The sequence below is a fragment of the Coregonus lavaretus genome, assembly GCF_964263955.1.
Source record: "Coregonus lavaretus genome assembly, chromosome: 36".
NCBI classification, from domain to species: Eukaryota; Metazoa; Chordata; class Actinopteri; order Salmoniformes; family Salmonidae; genus Coregonus; species Coregonus lavaretus.
In genome coordinates, this window is record NC_140023.1 from 18,725,979 (window position 1) to 18,749,985 (window position 24,007).

Consider the following 24,007-nt stretch of genomic DNA (forward strand, 5'->3'; position numbering starts at 1 on the left):
CCCTTTGCTATGAGACTCAAAATTGAGCTCAGGTGCATCCTGTTTCCATTGATCATCCTTGAGATGTTTCAACAACTTGATTGAAGTCCACTTGTGGTAAATTCAATTGATTGGACATGATTTGGAAAGGCACAAACCTGTCTATATAATGTCCCACAGTTGACTGTGCATGTCAGAGCAAAAACCAAGCCATGAGGTCGAAGGAATTGTTTGTAGAGCTCTGAGACAGCATTGTGTCGAGGCACAGATCTGGGGAAGGGTACCAAAAAATGACTGCAGCATTGAAGGTCCCCAAGAAAACAGTGGCTTCCATCATTCTTAAATTGAAGAAGTTTGGAACCACCAAGACTCTTCCTAGAGCTGGCCGCCTGGCCAAACTGAGCAATCGGGGGAGAGGGGCCTTGGTCAGGGAGGTGACCAAGAACCCAATGGTCACTCTGACAGAGCTCCAGAGTTCCTCTGTGGAGATGGGAGAACCTTCCAGAAGGACAACCACCTCTGCAGCACTCCACCAATCAGTCCTTTATGGTAGAGTGGCCAGACGGAAGCCACTCCTCAGTAAAAGGCACATGACAGCCTGCTTGGAGTTTGCCAAAAGGCACCTAAAGGACTCTCAGACCATGAGAAACAAGATTCTCTGGTCTGATGAAACCAAGATTGAACTCTTTGGCTTGAATGCCAAGTGTCACGTCTGGAGGAAGCCTGGCACCATCCCTACGGTGAAGCATGGTGGTAGCATCATGCTGTGGGGATGTTTTTCAGCGGCAGGGACTAGGAGACTAGTCAGGATCGAGGGAAAGATCAATGGAGAAAAGTACAGCGAGATCCTTGATGAAAACCTGCTCGAGAGCGCTCAGGACCTGACTGGGGTGAAGGTTCACCTTCCAACAGGACAACGACCCTAAGCACACAGCCAAGACAACGCAGGAGTGGCTTCGGGACAAGTCTCTGAATGTCCTTGAGTGGCCCAGCCAGAGCCCGGACTTGAACCCAATCAAACATCTCTGGAGAGACCTGAAAATAGCTGTGCAACGACACTCCCCATCCAAGCTTGACAGAGCTTGAGAGGATCTGCGGAGAAGAATGGGAGAAACTCCCCACATACAGGTGTGCCAACCTTGTCATACACAAGAAGACTCGAAGCTGTAATCGCTGCCAAAGGTGCTTCAACAAAGTATTGAGTAAAGGGTCTGAATACTTATGTAAATGTGATATTTCATTATTGTTTTTAATTAGATGTGCAATCATTTCTAAAAACCTGTTTTTGCTTTGTTATTACTTGGTATTGTGTGTAGGTTGATGAGGAAAAAAACCAACTTAATCCATTTTAGAATAAGGCTGTAACGAAACAAAATGTGGAAAAATTCAAGGGGTCTGAATACTTTCTGAATGCACTGAACAGATTGAATAGAGCCCTAAATTCCCTTGCAGGCAGGAAGAACAAACAAACAAACAACATATTACCCTGTTAACATGTTCTCACAGCTCAACAGCATCGTGCCAATCCCTGATAAGGCTGATTTAATGAGGTGAAAACCAACAAGTGCCAAACAAAGGGCAAAAGTATTAGATAAGCAAGAAGCTAATTACTCACTCTCACAATCAAGTGGAGCTCATTCTCTCTAGGTGATGTTTAGACTACAACGTCTCCCTGCAGCCACGTTCAAATCAAAGGTTTGGCTAAATACGGAGAAGGGGAGCTCTGCTCAGCACACTCTACACATGTCGATAACAGTGTTTCATGGCATTGTTTTCCTTTTCAATCAGATGTGTTTCATGTGCTTTGTTTGGAGAACACAAAGGCAGTGAGAAGGGCATTTTCAAACAGATGGAAATGAAACCATTATAAAATACTGAAGTGAACTGAATACAGAACATATTAAAAAGATTGCTGCATTATAATAACATTATATTTTAATAACTTTTTCTAAGAGTGGCCAGGGGACACATTTAAAAGACTAATGGAGCTAAGAATTGGTAATGGTACTATGGTATTGACGTGACTGACGCCAGTAAGGTGCCGCAATGCATCACTTTTCAGTCTTCCCAACCGCCACCAGAAAGCTGACCAAGACCCCAGCCAGTGTCAGCATGAAGGTCAAAAGTGCTCTGGGCCTTGCTAAGGTGATCCCTGTGTGGTGTCTGAACACCCTCCCGGGACTCTTTACCCAGTCCCTGCAAGCTCCGCTTTCATCCTCCCTGCTAGTGCTGTGCTCCCCACCCCTCCCTTAAGGAAATGTACCTACTTATTAGCCCCCCTCCACACTCCATTATGTTACATTAGGAGTAGGACAGGGGAGGGGCCTGATGGGGGGCTTGGGGGGGGGGCATGCTCCAAGTTGGGGATGGGAGGCTGTGGTCTGCAGATTCTGGTTCAGGAGGAACATTATTTCAACCATTCTCTCTCTCTCTCTCTCTCTCTCTCTCTCTCTCTCTCTCTCTCTCTCTCTCTCTCTCTCTCTCTCTCTCTCTCTCTCTCTCTCTCTCATATGCAGATTCAGAGCAGCAGTGGGATGAGTACTTCTGTCTGATCTGATTGATCCCCACTCTGGGGCAGAATATTGATGTATCACAACCAGAGTCTGGTACTGTTCTGGTAATTTCCGATTGAGCCGACATATGCAGCGTTTACCATCAATGCAGTCTCCGCTAACAAGGGAACATTGCCTTTAAATTTCAATCACATTGAGCCCAAAGTACACTATGATCACTGCATGGTTTCTGCACAACATGTGGGTTTCTCAGGGAGTGGCTGAAGCAATTTACAGATCAATCCACACAGCGGAGACTCCAGTATTCTGCTGTATCCTCCTCTCCTCCTCCTCCTCTTCCTCCTCTCCTCTTCCTCCTCTCCTCCTCTACCCCATGACATGGTTGTGTTGCTGATATAGCTGCTGTTGATCTATGGCAGGGTGAACTTCAACATCTTACTTCTCATTTCTCCTCCTTAGCAGTTAAAAATGTGATGCCCAGAGAGCCTCACATCTACTTTAACACTCCATAATGAGAGAGAGCGAGAGAGTCAGAATCCCACAACTCAATCAGAGATCTGGGTGACAAGTTTTTACTTCTTCTACACAAACAAACACTTTCATGGCTCAACACCCGGTGGCAACACAAGATGCGATTTCTTCCCCCAAATAGCCGCCAGGAACCCCAGCACATCTTATCAGCACAGAGCAGAGGGCCACTGCAGCCCAGGCAATTTAAACCCTGTGATAGACATGGCAATTCCCCTGGAAAGCTCCGGATTGGAGGATGAGGACAGGGAAAAAGAGAATGAGAACCCGGAAAGGGTGAGGGGTGGGATGTGCGGGTATGGATATAGACAAAGTATGTGTGTGTTTGTGATGGAGGGAGACTTGTAGACTAGTTGCCATGCTAAGAAGTAGTTGTATATGGAAAATGTTAACAGGCTTAACCAGAAGAACAATAACTTAACTCAGAACAGCAGGTTGCTAGTGCAGAGATGTTGTTGTGTGTTTGAGTAGAGATATTTGAGCATCTGAGGATGCTCTATTGACTTAAAAATGACAGCCGATAGTAATCACACAATTCCCAATTACATATCCTCCATGCCTTCCAATGTCAGATAGTGTGAAGTGGGGGTATTGATTGGCACTCCACCTCACATCTGGACCACACTGTGTTCCTCTCCTGATCGGGGGTAATTTGACCACCTATTCGAAGCCCAGTTTGTGGTGTCCTTCATTGTATAAGATACATTATTTTCACAAGAGAACAACACAAACACCACTTTGTCAACTCACTAGGCTCCTTTCCCATTGTTCTTCTGGTTAAGCCAGTGTTGAATATAAAATGTGTTTGTACACTACAAAGTATTTCTTCAAGTAATATATCCTCAAGTTTAATTTGTTTATGACCCTTGGGGTTTACCTACCAAAATTGTGCCACCCACCGCTTGTATTTTCCTCCAATACCTTTCCATAAACTCCTCAGAATAGTTCCGGTTTCTAGGCCAGTGAGATAGATCTTCCTTCCTCTGGGATGTCCACATTTTCTAGGATTCTATACGACCCCTCCATGAATCTACAGAATTTCCATTAGAAACTATGGTAAATCATTTTACCCTAGATGTAGAGGGGAGTAGCAAAGTGAAGTCAACAAAGCCACCCTGAAAAACATTGACCTTAGCATCTCATATTTACTTCCAACTTGGGTATTTTATGAGGGTTTGAAATGAAACACAGATTAATATTTTGGCCAAAGCAGATACGTTTTTCAAATCTATTTCAAAACTCTGAAATTGAGGGATGTTGTATAATTTACTATTAAGATAACAACATGCTTATAAAATAAGCATCTGCTATGTTTGATTGAATCTAATGGTGTAAGAGAGAGTCTATATTCCTTCATAGATATGATTAATGTGTCATCTAACGCTTCATAGCTGCAAACTACCACTAGATTATACAGATGCATGATAATAAATCCTATAGTCTTTTGAGAGGCAGACTCTCTTTCTAAAGTTATCCAGTACCCTCAGAATGGTAATAAAACAGATGTTCTTCGTTAATACGTCTGTTTGGAAACATTTATTAAATATTACTGGCTAACTCGAACATGTCACAACAAAACATGGGAAGAAAGGAAAAACTTAAATGATCTGAATCAGTAATAGAGATAAGGCTTCATCGAGGAGTCAGTTTAATGCAGTGTTTCTTAATGCTGGTCCTTTGGGTCCAAAGGGATGCACATTTCCGTTTTTGCCCTAGCACTACACACCTGATTTGCTAATAAAAGGTTTGATGATGAGTTGATAATTAGAGGAATCAGGTGTGTAGTTATTGGGCAAAAATAATAATGTGCACCTCTTTCCAGGACCAGGATTAAGAAAAACTGATTTAATCAACTACAAAGAATCTCAAATCAAACAAATAATGTAGCTGGTTTTGTCGTTCAAATCTGGAAACAAGTCATTTAATGTTTTTTCTTACACACATATAAAATAAGATAGAAAAATACATTATAAACTTGTAACAATGGCTGCAAATACACATATTGTTTTCTCATAGGAAATCATTTGGGTATGGTTGCACATAATCCATGGAGTAAATACTAACAGAATCAGTTGTTTGACAGCATGGGATCCTACAGTATAACACGCTTGATTTGCACACTCAGAAGAAAAACACCAGGTCAAGAATAATGCTGTCAAAATGGCACAAATAAAGATCTCTGATAATAGCATAACAGTAACGTTACTAAGGGATGGGATGCCATGGTTTATTGGTTATATATCTTCACTCACAACCAATGAAACCATTTGTTTGCTACCATCCTTTTATCACCAATAAAATTATATGTAGAATATTAATATTCGCCTCACTTCAAAGTCAATCCATTATCTCATATAATAATGACTTCTAATAACAATTATAATAATACATATCACAATAATCATAATCATAATAATTATTGAGAATCCATACTTATTCATAATTTATTACTGATTATAATAATACGCAATTGTACTACAGAATAATTTCTGAAAAATAAATACTGTAACTGAAAGAAAATGGCACACATGAAGACACAATCTGAGACACAGAAACTCTTCATACACCACCAGAGGCCATTCTGTTGCATAGTAAATAAAGAGGGGGATGTGGAGCAATCTTTTGGTGCAGACCAGGAAGTACACACAGGCTTTACAGTCAATCACTAGTTACCACAATCACATAAACCCTTCACCTACAATTAACACAGCAAGTGTCGAGTCAGCGTTGAGACTACAGACCCAAAAGTCCTTTATAGGAAGTAAATCAGGAGGGCAGAAACAGACACGTCCTCATCTAATGTGATAGGTGGTCGAGAGCTACATCATGGTAAAGGGTTGTGGGATGTAAGCTGCACGGGTAGTGGGATGTCTATGCCAATGACAACTCCTACATAAGGCAGTCCAGTCTAACAGCTTCTAACACTTCTAACAGTAAAGATGATGCATATCAAGATGTCCTTGTGTGCAAAACCTTGGAACTGGCATGAGTAGCATACTACTGGATATAATAATTGGGGAACTCTGAAGCCCTCCTCAACAGACAACGACAACCAGAGTTTCAGAGGCTACATGGTGAAATACTACAAGGCCAATCATTTTCTCAGTTCAGACACGAACTGGACATGTTACAGCTCTGTTTTATCATATAATCATTTAAATAATATTTGTCCCTTTAGGACAGGGTTCCCCAACTGGTGGCCCGAGGGCTGAATTTGGCCCACAGGGGATTTTAATTGGCCCCCGAAGACTGTAAAAACACCAGTAAATCAGCTCCAAGTGATTTTAATTTTGGACATCTGTTCCAAATTATTACCATGCATAATAGAGAGATATTTGTGATCATATATAAATGTAAGCAAGGTTTGAAATTATGTTTTAGTCAAATATAATTTCTGTTCGGGTTTCTTGCGGTCAATTTGCACGCCACAAATTATTTGTAGTTATGTTCCGGCCCCCTGACCATCCACTCGAGAAAAGATTGGCCCGCGGCTGAATCTAGTTGATGATCCCTGCTTTAGGACATTGACAGGACATTGTACCAGAGGGTCTAAGTGCCCTAGACACTGACTCTGACAGTATTGGTATACAACTGATATACTATTAATATTACTACTATATTGAGCCACCAAAAAGGACTTGTGTATCTACCTAGAGTCACACTTAAATGATGGTGGAAGGAGACCTACTGTGTCTGACTAGTGTAACAACAAGGCTGAGGTGACTGACTCCATCTTAGGGCATCTCAGTGGCTGACAGACTGTGTGTACTGACCTGGCCTGCTGCTTAAAGGCTGATGATGACACATTCAGATATCAGAAACCATAATAAGGCACTTTGTTGTTTTTCCACTTCAGTTAAATGCTCAACCCCGAAATCAAATGAAAGGTTGTTTTGGTCTTCACCTCTCCATCCACAGAAATAAAACAGGATTGTTTTCATGACATAAAGGGTTTAATTGTTAATTTCTCTTTACAATACTTGAAGGTATAAAAGACTATGTTTTTGAAAAATATATATTTATCTTCGCCATGAGCACCCATGTATAATAAAAGTGTCTGTTTTCTTTACATTGGTGTTCTCTCCCCCATTTTTACACATGTATCTACAATTTCAATACATTTGTACAGCAGATAGGCAAGCATGGCTTTTACATCCTAAAAAACAAACAGTTGACCGCAAGATTTTCCTTTATGGTAGAAAAACAACAACAATGCCAGGTAACGGGACAGGTACTTTACCTTCTATACGCTTGATACTCTTTGTTTGACCCCTAGTCTCTCTTCAAGTCCTGCTAAAATGACCCCCCCCCCCCCCCCCCAGTTTCCATTTCATAACAGAACCAGGATTTCATAGAGTCAGTGAAGGGAGAGGGGTAATCAGTTGGCAAGGATAGATGGGTGGACAGAGAGTGAGAGAGTGAGAGAGAGAGAGAGAGAGAGAGAGAGAGAGATAGAGAGAGAGAGAGAGGGAGAGACAGAGGTGAATGCACTCTGCTCAGAAGGCCTCACCGCGCTGCTATACATTCAGAGCCAGCTCCGTTACCATGACAGTGGGAAAGTCACCTGGGCGACATGGGTACGGTGGGTTTGGGCCGGTGGGAGGGGTCGCCATCTTCATCTTCAATCCGGAGGAGGCGACCAACGAGCCATTACTAGGGTGTTTTAGAGTGTGGTGTGTTTGGAGGTTGCCTGGCTGGGGACTCGTTCAGGGGCATTTCAGACCTTATTGCTTGACAATGATTCAGTGCAGGTCTAGAGCCAGGGTCAGTCTCCTACTAAGCAGACAGGGCAGGCAGGAGGTGCCCGCCAAGCCATTGTAGTGTGTCCATTATTCGGGTGATGAGAAGCTGTGCCGTGACCGACTGTAACAAGCCAAGGCTGCTTTATGTGTTCTTTCTTTCTACCGGAGAACTGATCTGCGGCCAGGCAATGGCCAGGTCATCATGTGTGAAGAGTTCAGAGGTCAGAAGGTCAGGGGTTAGTTGCCAGTGGCGGCTGGGGGGTTAGGAAACAAACAAACAAGAAAGGAAAGAAAAATAATAAAGGAGAGAAACAAAAAGGAAAGGAAAGAGATAGAAATTAGTCTCAGCTAATGACAGCAGGATGACAATATGACTTAACTAATCAGAGCTATACCTTGCATCCATTCAATCCACCATACGATTTCTCCATAACTGTAACTGACCAACCTACGTGTCACAATGTGTTTCCATATCTTTCACAACACCTTTGACCAAAGCCAGAGCGAAGGAGCGAGAATGAAAGGAAAAAAAGGAATGCATTCTTTTGTTTGTATAGATACAGGACAATTCATATGGTGGGTTGATTGAATCCAAGAGTTCAGGAATAACTCTTCATCTATTTGAATACAATGTCATAAAATCATGAAAGCATGATTTGACATAATATGAACGACAGCCCCACCCCCCCTTAGCTCAAATGTTAAAAAGGAGGAAATGTAAATAAGACAATAACAGTATGTCTAATTGTTAGTAGCAGTCAAGTGAATAGACAGTAAATATAGGCAGAGGGAAAGATCAACATGAGATGGAGGAAGGAATACTCTTGGACAGTCAGTAAAGTTATTGCTAACTGACTGTTAATAGTCATTAGAGACCTTCAGAGGTTCAAGAGTCAAGCGGCTAGTAGTGATGGAAATGAATATTAATAAGTCTTATTGTTATAGAAGAAATTAATTTAGAGAGGATACAATGAGAAATTCAAGAAGACCACATCATTGTGGACAAAATAATTTAGGGCCAAAACAGTGTGTATAGTTTTTTTACTCAATATAATTTTTTATTGCCTTTTTAAAGTATGTTTTCTATGTACAACAAACATGAAAATCTTTGCCTTAATGATACAAAGCAACACTACATGGTATTTTCTAGAACAGCATACTAGCCATGGAAGTTTAAGCTGTGAGCATGCTAAAGCTGTCACTTCAGCCGGTACCCTCAGCTTAGGAGACAATAAACAATTCACAGGACACATAATATAAAATGCACTTGCATATAAACTCTGAAAAGGTCCTGTCTTTTGTAAAAAGCCCTAAAATATATTCAAAAATATAGGACATTTTCTAAAGTGGTGCTATAAAGCTGCTATGATGCATATTTGTCTTTCCTACAAATAGCCCTCTAGAATAATCTGTGCTATTTCTTTGCAAAATACAAGTAAAATCTGACATTTCATATACATTCCTGCTTTATATTTTTAATATATATATATATATTTATATATATATTTCAAGAAGCCACAAGTATATACTATTTTCTTTGCAACAACAAAAAATAAAAAGAAGCTTATAGTAAAACATAAAACAAATGTCTCAAGTGGATTTTTTTTCCATAAATGCATTCATACTCTGGCAATTTCTCATCCATAAAGTGGACCCTAGAATTCTCTGTCCACTCCACAGTGGTCCGTTTAAGACTTCTTCAGCTTAGATCATACATGTATTAATTTACTCATTTCATTTCATCATCTGAGGTTTGTCGTAGTTTTCACTTTTTAAACATGTCTGCCCTTCTGACTGGAGCAGAGGAGATGAAAAATGCTTTTTACTTTTTAAAATCATTCAGTGCAAAATAAGATTTGTGCCGTAGTCTCTCTTTTCAAATGAAGCAAAATTCAACAGATGTAAAGAAAGAAGAAAGGTGTGACTTCTTTACCAGATTGACAAGAGACTGTAAATCTTACTGTACTAAGAGTTTGAGAAAACTGTGTATCGTTGAGAGCTGTTGTAAACACTTTCAAATGCAGTGTAAAATATCCAGAGGAAAATCTAAATCAGAATATACTGTATAAATCTCTAGACCCAATGAATGTACTTATTTGATACTATATTGAGACTGTTCAACATCTTTGCCAATATGAGCTGATAAAGAGGCCCACATTTCAGACGCCATTTTACACCTGCTTCCTCCCCTGCCTCCATCAGAGACACCCTGCCTCTAACACACAGGTTTGACTGGTTGGCCTGCACTCAATCCACCTGCCTCATGGTTCAACCCCCAAACTGCACTGATACACAAATGTCAATCATATTACACTGTATTACCGTAATGTTTGGATAAAGTGTTGACCAAACTTTTAATGGTGTAAAACTGTTAATCAGAGTATGGGCCCAAACCTATGAAGAGGTTGATTGAATACAGGCCTTTGTGCAATTTTATCTGATGTTGGTTTCTCATTAATTTTGTCAGTGTTACCTATCTGTTACCATTATCATATTTTTATTATGGATTAAGGTTTGACCTTTTAGTAATAATATGCACTTCTTAAGTAACTCCATATTACAGTTATTTTTTACATTACTTATTTGTTTTAGGGCAGATTTGGCCTGTAATGTTTTCAGAGGCAATTCACAGTCTGATCTACAGTGAAATCTGAATATCCTTAGATACAGTTAGTATAAAATACTGTGTGTATCTGAACTTTTTTTTGTAAAGAATATCACTGAATTGGACTGATTTCTGTGATGGATAATGTTGATGATAGTCATAAATATGTTTTCTTTTTAAGAGTATAAGGATTCAAGCAATGTCCAACAACGTATAAAGTGCGACACTATGACTGTACATGATGAACATACAGTGCTATATGTTAAAGGGATAGTTCACCCAAATTACAAAATGGATTACTGTGGAAACAGTGCCAGGGAAACTAAACCAAAGCATGTGTTGTCCGACTGCTTCCAGGAAACCAATGTTATTTTGTAATTTGCGTGAACTATCCCTTTAATTGTTCCACATCATTTAGCAGCAAAAAAGGTGATTCATTAATTGGTTATTGAACATTTAATTTCACTGGATTTTTTTACTTCAACGTATGCACTAAAATGTAGGCTTATTGATAAATATACTGCTTGTCATCTGTTTTCAATTGGCATTGGCATCACATTTCCTGGCACATTGCAGCCGTTTACTTGATTGGGTACAAGTCATTATCTGTAATGAAATGTAAATGTGATGATACACAGTGTGTGTCTGTACAAGGCACACTGAGGTCTAAGGATGAAGAAGAGAAGACACTGTAGACTACAGATCCTGCAAATTCCTAGTTGCCTGTGGAACTTCACAAATGGTTTCTTCTCAAATAACTTCCTCAATTATTCTCAATATTCAGTGGGAGTAGTAAAAGTTCTGCATGGACTTAAAAAAAGAGGGCAGGAAATGTGTCGACTTTAGAGAGTAAAAGGTTTGGCAGTTGTGTTTGTTTCCCCTATCTGCAGAATAAGCTATTTCCAGTCTAAAGCCAACCATGTGTCCATCCCTCTCTACTCATAAGGCCGTTGTTGAGACTTTTGACACTAAATAAACAATTTCATTTTGTATCCAAATTACTGTATTAAAAATGGGAAGCTACTGCAGTCCAATTAGACAGTGAAAAAACAAATATGACATGACAGGTTTACACCCACTTTTGTGTTGTCTTTGACAATAAAATGGGTCAGATTCTCAAAAGTAATTTCCGCAAACAAATAAATACAAATGGACATACTTGATCAATTATAATGTTACATTATCCACTTAATAAAGAGTTGAAGACTTAAGTGCATAAAATTGCAACCTTCTCGTTCAACAGAGGCGGAAACTAAAACACAGATAATTGTATCTTCTTTCTTTTAGAAGGGGTATAGTCCATTATTTGTCATCAACATCATGTCAGATCCATAAAGTCATCGAAATAATGGAGTGGAGTAGTTTGTTTTATAAATGCAGGTGTGTGTGTTTGTGTCTCTACCTAGATAGTGAAAGCATCATTACCCTACTGTGTTGTGGTCACTATTCTTCAGAATCACCTAAATAAATGTTTTCAGAGGCCAAGACAAAGAAGGGGGTGCAGTATGTTGCATCACATCACAAACTGGGACAACTATCTTAACAATTTGTGCATATTGCAAAACAGATCAGGACCAACAGTGAGCAGGCATTGGCAATAAAACACAAAAGCATAGGAGCTAAACTAACCTCTGTCTGCGGTCACTATCCTTTGGTAAGGATGGACCCGCAGTTCGTGCCTTCGAACTTTAGCAGTCACTGCACCTGCTCGGATTGCAACAACATGACCAAAACAAGGATTAGGTAATTTCATCCTTCACCTTTTCCATCAATTCAATTCATCATATCATCAGGGTTTATATATGACCAAACATCTAACAAAATTATGAAAAATCATTAGAAATACATGTTAAGGCACAAATTATACTCATATACTTTGTTGTAACAAGGAGAAATATTGGACTTAGTAGCATCCGTGACTATGGAGTAACCTTGACTGTAAGGATCCATGTTTACTTGAGTCCTTGCTACAGATTCACAGACATTAGGCATTTATGTATGCACACACACGCACACACAGAGGGGAGCTTTACTAGTCACATAATCTCAGGTTGAGCATCAGGAAGTGCATCTCTCCAGTTATTCGTTTTAAATATAATACTGATCACTCACTCCCTGGTCAAAGCCCAGAGATGAAAGCTTTTAGGCACATATGCAGTAATAAAAAATTAACATCTCCTATTTTTTTTTTTTTAAAGGCAATTAATTAAGTGATTAGTAAAGCGAGACAGTATTGTGTAGATTTTCAAACCCAGACATAACAGTCAGTGAAACAGTTGTATAGTTATGTGAACATATACATGTGTGGATGTGTGTTTACAGGATGCACATCCACATCCACATCCACATAATGCATGGTATAAAGAGCTGTGCCTCTTTGGGGAGGTTTGGCCAGTGTAAACATCAGTAGTGAGGGAGTCTGTCTGTCTTTCTATATGTCTGTCTGTCTGCTATAGGCCTGGCTCATGGTTCATTATATTAACAGGCCGCTGTGAAACAGAAGCGCATATGTGTTAAAACTCAGATCGGATGAGGGGCTCAGTAAGGATCCATGAAACTCTTTTAGCCTTTCGTGGGGAAAGCCACACCTATAGAATAAAGGAAGGGAACGGGGAATTAGTGCCAGGAGTGTCTGGAGGTCCTTTGAGAAGCAACACACACCAGGCCCTATTCCCAAAGCCATTTTAGGACATTCCGTTTGAGTCTATACAAAAAAGCGTTATATAAAAAAAGGGCCATGTTGTTCACTCTCTGACTGTTGTTTTGAGTGAAATAATCATTCTCTGAAGATTATGATAAGAGTGAAGTAAAGACTGTCAGTGTGGGGACAGAAAGTCCTAAAATCACTTTGTGAATAAAGCCTGTCAAGCCTACAGTAGATGCTTTAACTGCAGGTGCCTTGTCGCCAACACACCACTCCCTTGGCTCCGTAACCCCTCCATCTCGACCCCCGCTGACCCCTCACCATCCTCATGTTACCCCTCCAGACGCCCCAGAGCCACACCCAAGAGAGAGGGTGAGGGGGGGGGGGGGGCCAAGGGGGGTCTCCAGCAGTGTGGGGCTCAGTGCTTTTTCTCCCTCATCATCATACACAGATATATCATCATCATCAGGACAGGAAATCAAAAAGGGTTGATCAGTAACACACAAGTCACTTTGAACAGACATTAAAAGAGGAAGGGCCGAGGCTTCCCCATGTGGCTTGTGGTTGTTCAGAGAGGGCCGATCCTCGACCAGTCCAACGTGTGGTGGCGGGGAGGGAGGGTGGGGGGAGGAGGAGGTGGGTGTGTGTTGTGTGAGGGGATGGAGGGAAGGAGGGAGGGAAGGGGGTGTTTCTTTAAAAGGGAGGCCGGTTGGAGGGCTCTCCTCGCTGCACAGTGATGGGAAAGTGACAGGTCTGAAACCCAAGGTAGAGGGGCAGCTCTTCGGCCTTTGAGGACGCTGTATAGGTTACACAAGAGAGAGAGACAGGGTGAAATCTTCGCTGGGCTCCGCCGCTCCTCGACCCCCCCCCCCCCTCACAGTAACACCCCCACTCACCCCCCCCTCTCCCTTCACCCAGACACACAGTTGGAGGCTTGGTCAACTGCACTGGGCAGAAAGCTGGCGGCTACTGGCTGACACGATACAGACTGGCTATCTAGAATGTGCTCAACCCAATTGGACAAGCTGCTGTTGGCATTTTGATGCATTGATAGCAGTTCAGGTTTACACTGTGCCTTTGGGTGCATTCTTAATGGAGTCACGTTGTGTTGGTAATATGCTATTTCTAATCTTATTTTCTAAAGTGGCTCTTTCAAAGCTATAGGGCTGCGTGTGTATGCGGGGACTGGGAGAGAGGATGGTAAGGACCTTTTCCCAAATAAAACAGCTCCCTCTTGTAATTCACATAGAGCCAGTTGAGCACTTAACTGCCTGTTCATTTATGCACACATTACTTAAAGGGCTTTTTAGATGAGAGAAGTGTCTCATGATAGTGAAAAGAAAGATGTAGTAAAGGGGGGTGGGGATGGGGGGGGGGGGGGGGGGGTATTTAGGAGGTGTGGCGCAGGATCAGCATGGGGGCTGGGTTCCACTGGATGTGGTGGTGGTGTTGTTGGTGGGGGGCTGCGGGGCAATCGCAGGGGCACGCATGCTTACCTAACACCCCGCTGGAGTCGATGGGGTACTCCAGAATGGAGGTGGCAGGGGCCAGCGTGTAGGGGTAATCGTAGGGCGACGCGTATATGAGGCCCGACTCGGGACCCTGGGTCATGACACCCGGGTGGGGCGAGCCGTTGGGCATGCAGGTCTGGATCTGTCGGATCAGGGGCATTAGGGTGGGGCCGGCCGGTGTAGGTGTGCGCAGGGCGTTCTGGGGCATGGGGGCGGGGCCAGTGATGATACGGGGCGCCTGGGCGTTCGCTGCAAAAGAGAAGGCAAGGGCAGCTGGAGTGAGCGGGAAAACACAGGAGGAGGAGAAGGGAGGTAGGGAGAAAAAGGAGGAGAAAACACAAGTTAGCATCTATCACACATATCATAGGACACACTCAAAGCATATCAGATAAGTCAGGAATAGGACAGGCTACATAAGCAAACTGTTCGACACACTGGCCTTAGCTTCCACTACACAGCATTTAGCACTATGTGAGAGAGGTATTCAAGGCTTGCCTCCATTCATGTCTAGTACTGATTTAGAATCTGCCACAGCAGTGCTGGCTGGGATTTGTTTAGGACAAACACCATGTGATTGGAATGACGCACGCATTTCCCTCAGCGACATAAAATGGACACCCAGTCAGAGCCAGACCTCCTCTCTTCCTCCTTCAAAGAACTCGACTCGACCGAGTGCCACCCAATAGGAAAATGCACTGAGGTGAATGCTGAATGTGACAAGCCAAAAGCACCCTCTGTTCAGTTCAGCCACTGTGCATGGCACCACACAACACTCCTCACTTGTTGTGAGAGAAAAGGAGCAGTTTGAATTACACCCATGAGATCCCGGACACACAAAGGGCTGTTCTACTGTGTCAGTCAGAGCCTGCCCCCCTTACCCCCCCAGGGAGAGGGAGGGGGAGCGGTGATGTCATCCTTACGTGACTTGATGTTGGCGTCTCGGTAGGTGCCGTTGAGGATGGCCAGCTCCATCAGCTGCATCCTCTTCAGGCTGTCCTCTCCCTCTGCCTGGAAAACACACAGACAGACAGACAAAACCTGATGAAGTTCTATGGAAACTGAAATGTCAATTTAATGGACAGATTTATTTAATATGTGAGATATAAAGATCACCAGTGTGCTGGAATGACAGAAACGGTCATACATATTGAATGGTGACTCACGTCTGAACACACGTGGATCACACTGCATAATCTTCTCACATCAGTACACAGTCACTAAGCTCACACACACACACACACACTGCATCCAAATCTACAGAACAACCAAATGGTATCCTCCCAGACTACACCACAGACAGACAGACATACACTTTCCCACCAATTATCAGCATCTACTAAACTCCCCAAATTGTTCAATTGTTTCCTTTGTGCGCCTTTCTGTGCGTACTGAAGCCAATGGTTGGCAGTTTGAAAAGACCCAGCAGCCAACCAGATCTAGATTCAGCAGCCGCAGGGTATCTAATCTGCCATAGCATCTTTAATATTTACATCAGCTATAATCGGCTCATCTGCCATAGTAACAAATTGGAGGAGAAACACTTTGTTCATCAGAGTCCAACTATTTCACATCACTGCGATGTTTAATCTCGATGCCTGGAGCAACAATTAACTTTTGAAAATGTAACGCAATCAGACTTCCCTATATCGGAACTTTGATTTGGGGAAATGCGGTAAAGTAGATAAGATGAGAGGAAGGAAAAGGCATTGACCTGACATGGTACATTCTCAAGCCCCATACTGTGTGTGTGTGTGTGTGTGTGTGTGTGTGATTTGTGGAGTTTTAAGGACATAACAGTGGCATACTCCGTGTCACACGCCTCTCCTATAATATCCCTGAACACGTTAGGGAGGTGTGGAGATTTAAAAATCTTGCACAATGGAAACCAGTGTGGATGTGCAAGTGCTTTATTATCTAAATATTGAGGGAAACAAAATGGTGCCGTTTTAGGCAATGTGGCGGAGAGTGATGAAGGAGCTGGAGTTGGGGGTGTGAGCATGTGGGTCTGGGAAGGTGTGATGAAGTTGATATTTGTGTGAAGTTGTCATTTGTATGTGTATGTGTATGTTTTGTATTGTAAAAAAAAAAAAGGAATGTGAATTCCTATTGGTTTCTATTCTGCTTTAAGCTTGTAGTTGCTGGCCTTGGCCAGTGAGTGGTGCTGTGTTGTCACTCATATCAGTGAGTCCAGTTGGGCTCTCTAACACCTATACTGTTAGTCTGTATACTGATGTTGTGTGGTTCTAGTTCAGGATGCACCTGTGAGAGTCTGTTGACCATGACTGCCTGGCCCTCCCCTCTAGCTTTCAGTTTCAATGGCAGTAGCCAGTGAGTCATGTTCTCACATTAACCTCTGTGTCAGTGGTGGCCCGTCCATTAGGGCATTAGGGGCGGTGCCCTACTTGTGATGTTTTTTATTCAACAAAATACATATTATAGAATTCAAGGATTATGTTTAAAATGTCCATAAAAGTGTGGTTAATTTGTGTACATTGTGTACACGTTTCAAAAATATATTGTTCAAAACAAGCTGTTCAGTTACCTACTGTTCTGTCATTAGCAGCTATGGGTGTTCGGCCTGCCGCCCAGCACTTGGATTGCATTGCCAGCTATTACATTGCTTGCTATTGGGGGGAGGGGGGACTGCAGCAATGAGATTGCAGGATTTCGTACCAGAACAGAGTAAATGGACCGTCCTGGGTCTGCTCTATCAGATACTGAACAGATGGCACTAAAAAGCAAATTGCAATGAACTTGTACATCATGACAGTCACTGGGAGCCTGGGACATTTCAACAGTCAACATTAACAGTCAAAGGACAGCGGGATACACTTGCTAGAACCTTCTCGCGGCTCTGTGCCCAATTCGCAACACTGTTTTTTGTTTCTCCTGCTGTTAGATGCTAGCTAGTGGAAAGCTAGCATACCGGTAGCTAGGGATTGACACCGGACTGTCCCAGGACCACTCTTCACATTCCCCCCAAAAAATAATTGTTTCCCCAATGTAGCGCTAATGCAATTCCACAAAATAAACAACATGTGCAGCAGCAGATTGGCAAAAAATAAAATAGCACATTACCCAAACAGGTTGTCGCATGGAAACCTTTAGCCTAGTGCATTTACTTCACACAAAGTCGCCATAAATTCAAAGCACACGCATAATTGACACTGCCGGACTGCACACGAGACCCAAATGCAGTTTAGAATTCTCATCAGAACTGAAAATGTGATTCCGGTCCGACCCAAGCTCGGTGAGCTGAAGCCTGAGCCCAGGCCTCATCTGACATCACAGAAATTAAATAAGCCCGAACCCGAAAAAAGGCCAGATTTGTAGAAAACAGTAGTCTATATTGATTTAAACTGGTGTTGAGAACAACACGGCAGAGGCAGGCGGCAGGCGGCAGCAGAGTGAGGAGACGAGGAAACAGCAATTGGGCCTAGAAAAAGCGCAGAGAGAGGAAAACTCACCTTAGCAGGCTAACGCAATTGAAGGCATGTATCAAATTATTGCTTATACTGAAACTCCCAAAACCATATCCAACTGTTATACTAATTTAAAGCAATAGTCGTGTGTGGTCACCTAGATTATAATTTCAGCACCTTTTTGATTCGGACAGCGCCATCGCGCTGTTTTGAGACAAGCGTGGGGGACTCGTCTAGATAAATCAATCAATGTCAGATTTTTGTTTATGCTGGGGAAATGTTAGCTACATTTAGGTGAGTGCTAATAATCATCTTTATTTTTGTTTGCTCATACTGTATATTAGCTAATCAGAACATTTTGCTAGCATGTTATACAAGTGGATTTTGCTCTTCAGCCTGTCCTACTCCCGACCAAAATCCCGTGACTTGTCTGATAATCAATCAATGTGATTTTGTTTCACTGAATCTCTGTCTGTATATTTGGTTAATTGATCTCTGGCTGGACAAGTGGAAGTGGTGGCTCATTTATTCGTTTGCTCATCTATCACTGATCAGAAACATTTAGCATGCAATAATGTAGCCTAAATCAAGAGTAATATTGATCTATTGACTCACATAGTAGCCTTATACACTGAGTGTGAAAAACATTAAGAACACCTTCCTAATATTGAGTTGCACCCCCCCCCCCATTTTGCCCTCAGAACAGCCTCAATTTGTCAGGGCATGGACTCTACAAGGTGTCGAAAGCGTTCCACAGGGATGCTGGCCCATATTGACTCCAATGCTTCCCACAGTTGTGTCAAGTTGGCTGGAGGTCCTTTGGGTAGTGGACCATTCTTGATACGGGAAACGGTTGAGTTTGAAAAACCCATCAGTGTTGCAGTTCTTGACAGAAACCGGTGCGCCTGGCACCTACTACCATACCCCGTTCAAAGGCACTTCAAACTTTTGTCTTGCCCATTCACCCTCAATTGTTTCAAGGCTTAAAAACCTTCTTTAACCTGTCTCCTACCCTTCATTTACACTGATTGAAGTGGATTTAACAAGTGACATAAATAAGGGATCATAGCTTTCAACTGGATTCACCTGGTTAGTCAATGTCATGGAAAGAGCAGGTGTCCATACGGTTTTGTATAGCCTTATATAAAGCCTAGGCAATTTTCCTATCATCCCAATCCTGACTCCTGTCTCGCATGAAAATTCCTAACTTTATTCTATTATCAAAGCGCTATGCATGTCAAAATATCACTATAACAGTTCCCCTGCTTCTCTGAGCTGTCACGTATTGCTGCCCATGAGAGCTTCAGTAGAGAATGTGTGATTGGGTAGCTTAGTGGTAGCTTAGTGGTTAAGAGCGTTGGGCCAGTAACCGAAAAGTTGCTGGTTCTAATCCCGAGCCGACTAGATGAAAAATCTGTCGATGTTCCCTTGAGCAAAGCACTTTACCCTAATTGCTCCTGTAAGTCGCTCTGGATAAGAGCGTCTGTAAAATGTGATCAACAAACGGTATGAGAGTAGATATGGATATTTCTTTTTACAGAGTTGGTCCCTGTTAAGATATCTTGATAATTAAACAATTTCCTATCTTTATCTCCCTGTAATTCATGAGCTGATCTGCTATCTGTTTAATAATAAACTCGATTTTGCCAAATAGGAGATATTCTGTCATTCGTTGGAGGTCATCTAGCAATGTTAGCAACTTTAGTCATTTGACTTTTGTTTGACTGCCGTTCAAAGTTTGTATGATTCAACAACGCTATAGCCTACTCGGGGTGCGCTCTGTGCATTCTGAGCGTGCTCTGTGTCGAGATAGCCTATGCCTACTGCTGAAATGCACTGAATTAAGTGAGGAACATGATAAAGCTCGGAATTTATGAACGGCCTGTTTCGCAATTCCCAACAATGTCATTGGTGATCAAAGTTACTCTATTATTACTAAATATCAGTTTCACTTGCTGTGAAATCTTTACATAGTGGCGCAGCCAAGCCGGCAACGTGGCGCAGTGACAATCTTATTTTGGGAGAACCCTGGCATAGTGACCATGTCTTGGTTTTAAACGCTTTAAATGGGCACTTCCGATTTTTGCGGTATTTCCTGTGACTCTCTGAATAAATATGAATTATTCCCCGTATTGAAACTTGGTAGATTTTGGGGGAAATATTAATCCCTACCAGTAGCTAGCTTGCTAGCTCGCATGCCAATCATGTCTAACTAAAGTTACTGGCGAGTTCATCATGCTTGTGACATTATGCTAGCTAGCTATCCTCAGTTAGATAATTTGTTTTCACTTGTCACATTTGTGCTTGTTGCGTTTTCCCGGTGCTTGTGTCATCGATGCGTACAGAGCCAGAGGGCTAGCCACATGTAGCACAAGGTACCAACAGAGTCAGGTAGACAAGTTGATAAGGTTTATTCGATGTCTCTTTCTGCCCAACAACATCTTCTGGAATATATTAAATTGCTACCACTTCCTTATAGGTTGTTTTCTTACGGTTCCATCCTTCTGCTATACTTTCTTTAGTTTCTCTATCTCTCTGCTGCACTCCCTCTCTGCCTCCTGCTGTGACAGTGCTGTTGTGGGCCCTTCCTGATCCTACAGCTAAACCCTGCCAAGCACAGACACAAAGGCCCACTCTCTCTCCACACAACTCACACAGTAGCACAGCTCAGAAGCCAGCTACAGACACTGTAGTGTGTGTGTTCGTTTCAATGTGTGTGTATGTGTGTGTGTTTGTATTATTTTTTTAAATATTGTGTGTATGTGTGTGTTTGTGTGCGTGCGTACGATTGTGAGTACACAGCTGTGTTTCAATGTGCGTGTACACTACCGGTCAAAAGTTTTAGAACACCTACTCATTCAAGGGTTTTTCTTTATTTTCCTGAGGCGGTCCTCATGAGAGCCAGTTTCATCATAGCGCTTGATGGTTTTTGCGACTGCACTTGAAGAAACTTTCAAAGTTCTTGACATTTTCCGGATTGACTGACTTTCATGTCTTAAAGTAATGATGGACTGTCGTTTCTCTTTGCTTATTTGAGCTGTTCTTGCCATAATATGAACTTGGTATTTTACCAAATAGGGCTATCTTCTGTATACCACCCCTACCTTGTCACAACACAACTGATTGGCTCAAACGCATTAACAAGGAAAGAAATTCCACAAATTAACTTTTAACAAGGCACACCTGTTAATTGAAATGCATTCCAGGTGACTACCTCATGAAGCTGGTTGAGAGAATGGCAAGAGTGTGCAAAGCTGTCATCAAGGCAAAGGGTAGCTATTTGAAGAATCTCAATAATAAAATATATACACTTTTTTGGTTACTACATGATTCCATATGTGTTATTTCATAGTTTTGATGTCTTCACTATTATTCTACAATGTAGAAAATAGTAAAAATAAAGAAAAACCCTTGAATAAGTCTGTGTTCTAAAACTTTTGACCAGTAGTGTATGTGTTTGTTTGTATGTGGTGTGTTACAGCTTACACTTGCTCAGTTTCTCGTAGCTTGCAGCAGACATCAATAAGGTCCATTTCAGTCAAATCCATCTGCTCCAGACGATAAACCCTTTTAATCTGGCTCTTGGTTTTGCATTATTCCTTCCTATCTGTCCCTATCGGCACCTGCAGTGAGCCTACGGTTTGGAGTGCTATGTATTATCCAAAGTGGCGGGAAGGTAGAACCCATGAATTCAGATCCAGTTAATCCATGGCCATGCTAACATACCTAGCCGTGCAACAGTGCACTCCTAGCAGTTAACTCTTAAAAGCCCCTTTCAACAGATCCCTCATGTCTTTGCTCAAATGGTTTTACATTTAACGTCATTTAGCAGACGCTCTTATCCAGAGCAACTTACAGTTAGTGAGTGCATACATTTTCATACTGGCCCCCGTGGGAATCGGAACCCACAACCCTGGCGTTGCAAGCGCCATGCTCTACCAACTGAGCTACATGGGGCCCATTTTGCCTCTTTAGTTAGACTGATTTATGCTAAATGCAGATGCCATTTCCATTGGATTTGGTCCTCGTCAGACGTTTTGAGCGGTGAACGCATGTTCACATGTGATTCAGTCTAGATTGTGAAAAGCATGTCAGACAAAAACATCTAAAAGGATGATGCAGGGGATTCAAAGGGGAGAAGATTCAATCATCATGCCTTGTTCTGATGTTGAAGAGAGATACAACTCTCGCTTCTCATGCATAACTGAACCTTCATTTCTGATTTAGTGGAGGGAACATTACAAAAAGGTACATGTGCTTTACAGTCAAAACTCCCCAAACGACTGGCCTAACTCCCTATTTACTGAACAGAACACAATGACAAGATGAATATGACACTGCAGAAAATATGTCACTCCACAGCCATTGAGATCTTAATAGAGCAAATGTCAATGCAGACAGACTGCCAAACTCAGTGCTGTCTATATATCTGTGTGTTTGTCTGTTTGTGTCTGTGTGTGTGTCTGTCTGTTTGTGTTTGTGTGTGTGTGCGCACACGCTATACAATCTTCATTGCCATCGGAATCTGGTTAGGATCAAATACCATCCTGTACCCAATCAGAACGAATCATCAGATGTATTGGGTGAAGAGCACTCAGAGTTGTTGGTTGATTTTCTTTGTCTCAGTGTCGGCCACTGATTTCCTTCCACTGCATTGAGCTGTCGATGTGATGAGCAGAAGACCTGTGTGTGTGTCTGTCCATGTGTATGTGTCCAAGTGGCACAGGCCCTTTGGGAGCCTGCTCAGGTCAGGCCGTGAGAATGCTTTTTATGTGAGTTTGCATAAAGAGGAATAATTCCGCTGCTATTCATCAGGCTGGGATCACTATGACCTTTGTAGCACAATGACTGCCAGGCCTCTCTCTCTCTGTCTCTGTCTCTGTCTCTGTCTCTGTCTCTGTCTCTGTCTCTCTCTCTCTCTCTCTCTCTCTCTCTCTCTCTCTCTCCCTCTCTCTCTCTCTCTCTCTCTCTCTCTCTCTCTCTCTCTCTCTCTCTCTCTCTCTCTCTCTCTCTCTCTCTCTCTCTCTCTCTCTCTCTCTCTCTCTCTCTCTCTCTCTCTCTCCTCTCTCTCTCTCTCTCTCTCAATTCAAAGGGGCTTCATTGCCAAAGCAAGTGACATAAACAATAAAAACAGCCCCTCCAATTGGCTGTTTGGGAGGAGGACAGGCAGGGTTGCGCTCTAATTGGCTGGAGAGGGACACGGTGAATGACAGGGGTGGATGTGGAAACTGGACGCCTCTCTTTCCTCCCTCTCTCGCTCTCTCTTTTTCACTCTCCAGGAACGCATCCCACTCCCAGAGGTACAGCTGCCGCCTCTGAACATCCCCCTCCCCTCCCTCCTTGGTCCTGGCAGCCAGCCACAAGCGTCGCTTCATCCTCTCATGCCTTTCCTGTCTCTCCCCAACCACACGGATACTCGACCAGTTTCTCAACACCAGTTTCTGCCTACAAACTTTCAATCCAGTTATGACACATCTCTACTTGCACCAGAGCCAAGAGAGGGGGAGCACTGGAGCTAATGGGATCAGCCATTTGAGAGGCTCTGATGAGGGACAGAGAAGAGAGAAAGTGGGCCGGGAGTTTAGTCAACTGCAGGCCAACGGTTTTCCTTCAGAGAGTCCCACTGAGGGACTTGCATTAATTACAGTGCAGCTGTAGACAGGCAGGCGTGTAGAGCTGACATCACACTGCACTACGCCCACCCTCCCTTCTAGCTGAGACAGAGACAGGACACAGAGATGCTGCTGATCAGTACAGAGAAAAGACTCTGTGGAAAGGCCCTGTTTCCTGTTTGTTTTCGCACACATGCATACACACACACACAGATATGCATGTGGATACACACACACACACACGTACAGGCACACAAAAAGCAAACACACATCCGCACGCATGCACGCACGAGAGAAAAATACTAATGCACAGATATGCAAACGCAAGCACGCAACCATACACACACACAGACACACACAGTACACCTCAGAGATTACCTCAGCATTACAGCTTCATGAGTGTAATTGGCTCTTAATCCAATATATATGTTAATTAGAGTTGTAGCACCCC

General features: G+C 42.6%; 1 protein-coding gene across 3 annotated transcripts in view; it reads right to left on the reverse strand.

Annotated features, from left to right (window-relative positions):
• Window positions 1–11,738: 11,738 nt before the first annotated feature.
• Window positions 11,739–24,007, reverse strand: part of LOC311110862 (KH domain-containing RNA-binding protein QKI-like) — a gene marked incomplete at both ends in the record, with an annotated part of 84,948 nt that continues 72,679 nt past the window's right edge. The window contains 3 exons of one of the 3 annotated variants that reach the window (XM_084153459.1): window positions 11,739–12,071; window positions 14,508–14,771; window positions 15,443–15,530. In XM_084153459.1, the coding sequence (XP_084009585.1) occupies window positions 11,992–12,071; window positions 14,508–14,771; window positions 15,443–15,530 (432 nt within the window). Of the gene's footprint in view, window positions 12,072–13,704; window positions 13,809–14,507; window positions 14,796–15,442; window positions 15,531–24,007 lie in introns of those variants that run through there. The other 2 variants (XM_084153458.1, XM_084153457.1) reach the window with 2 other exon arrangements.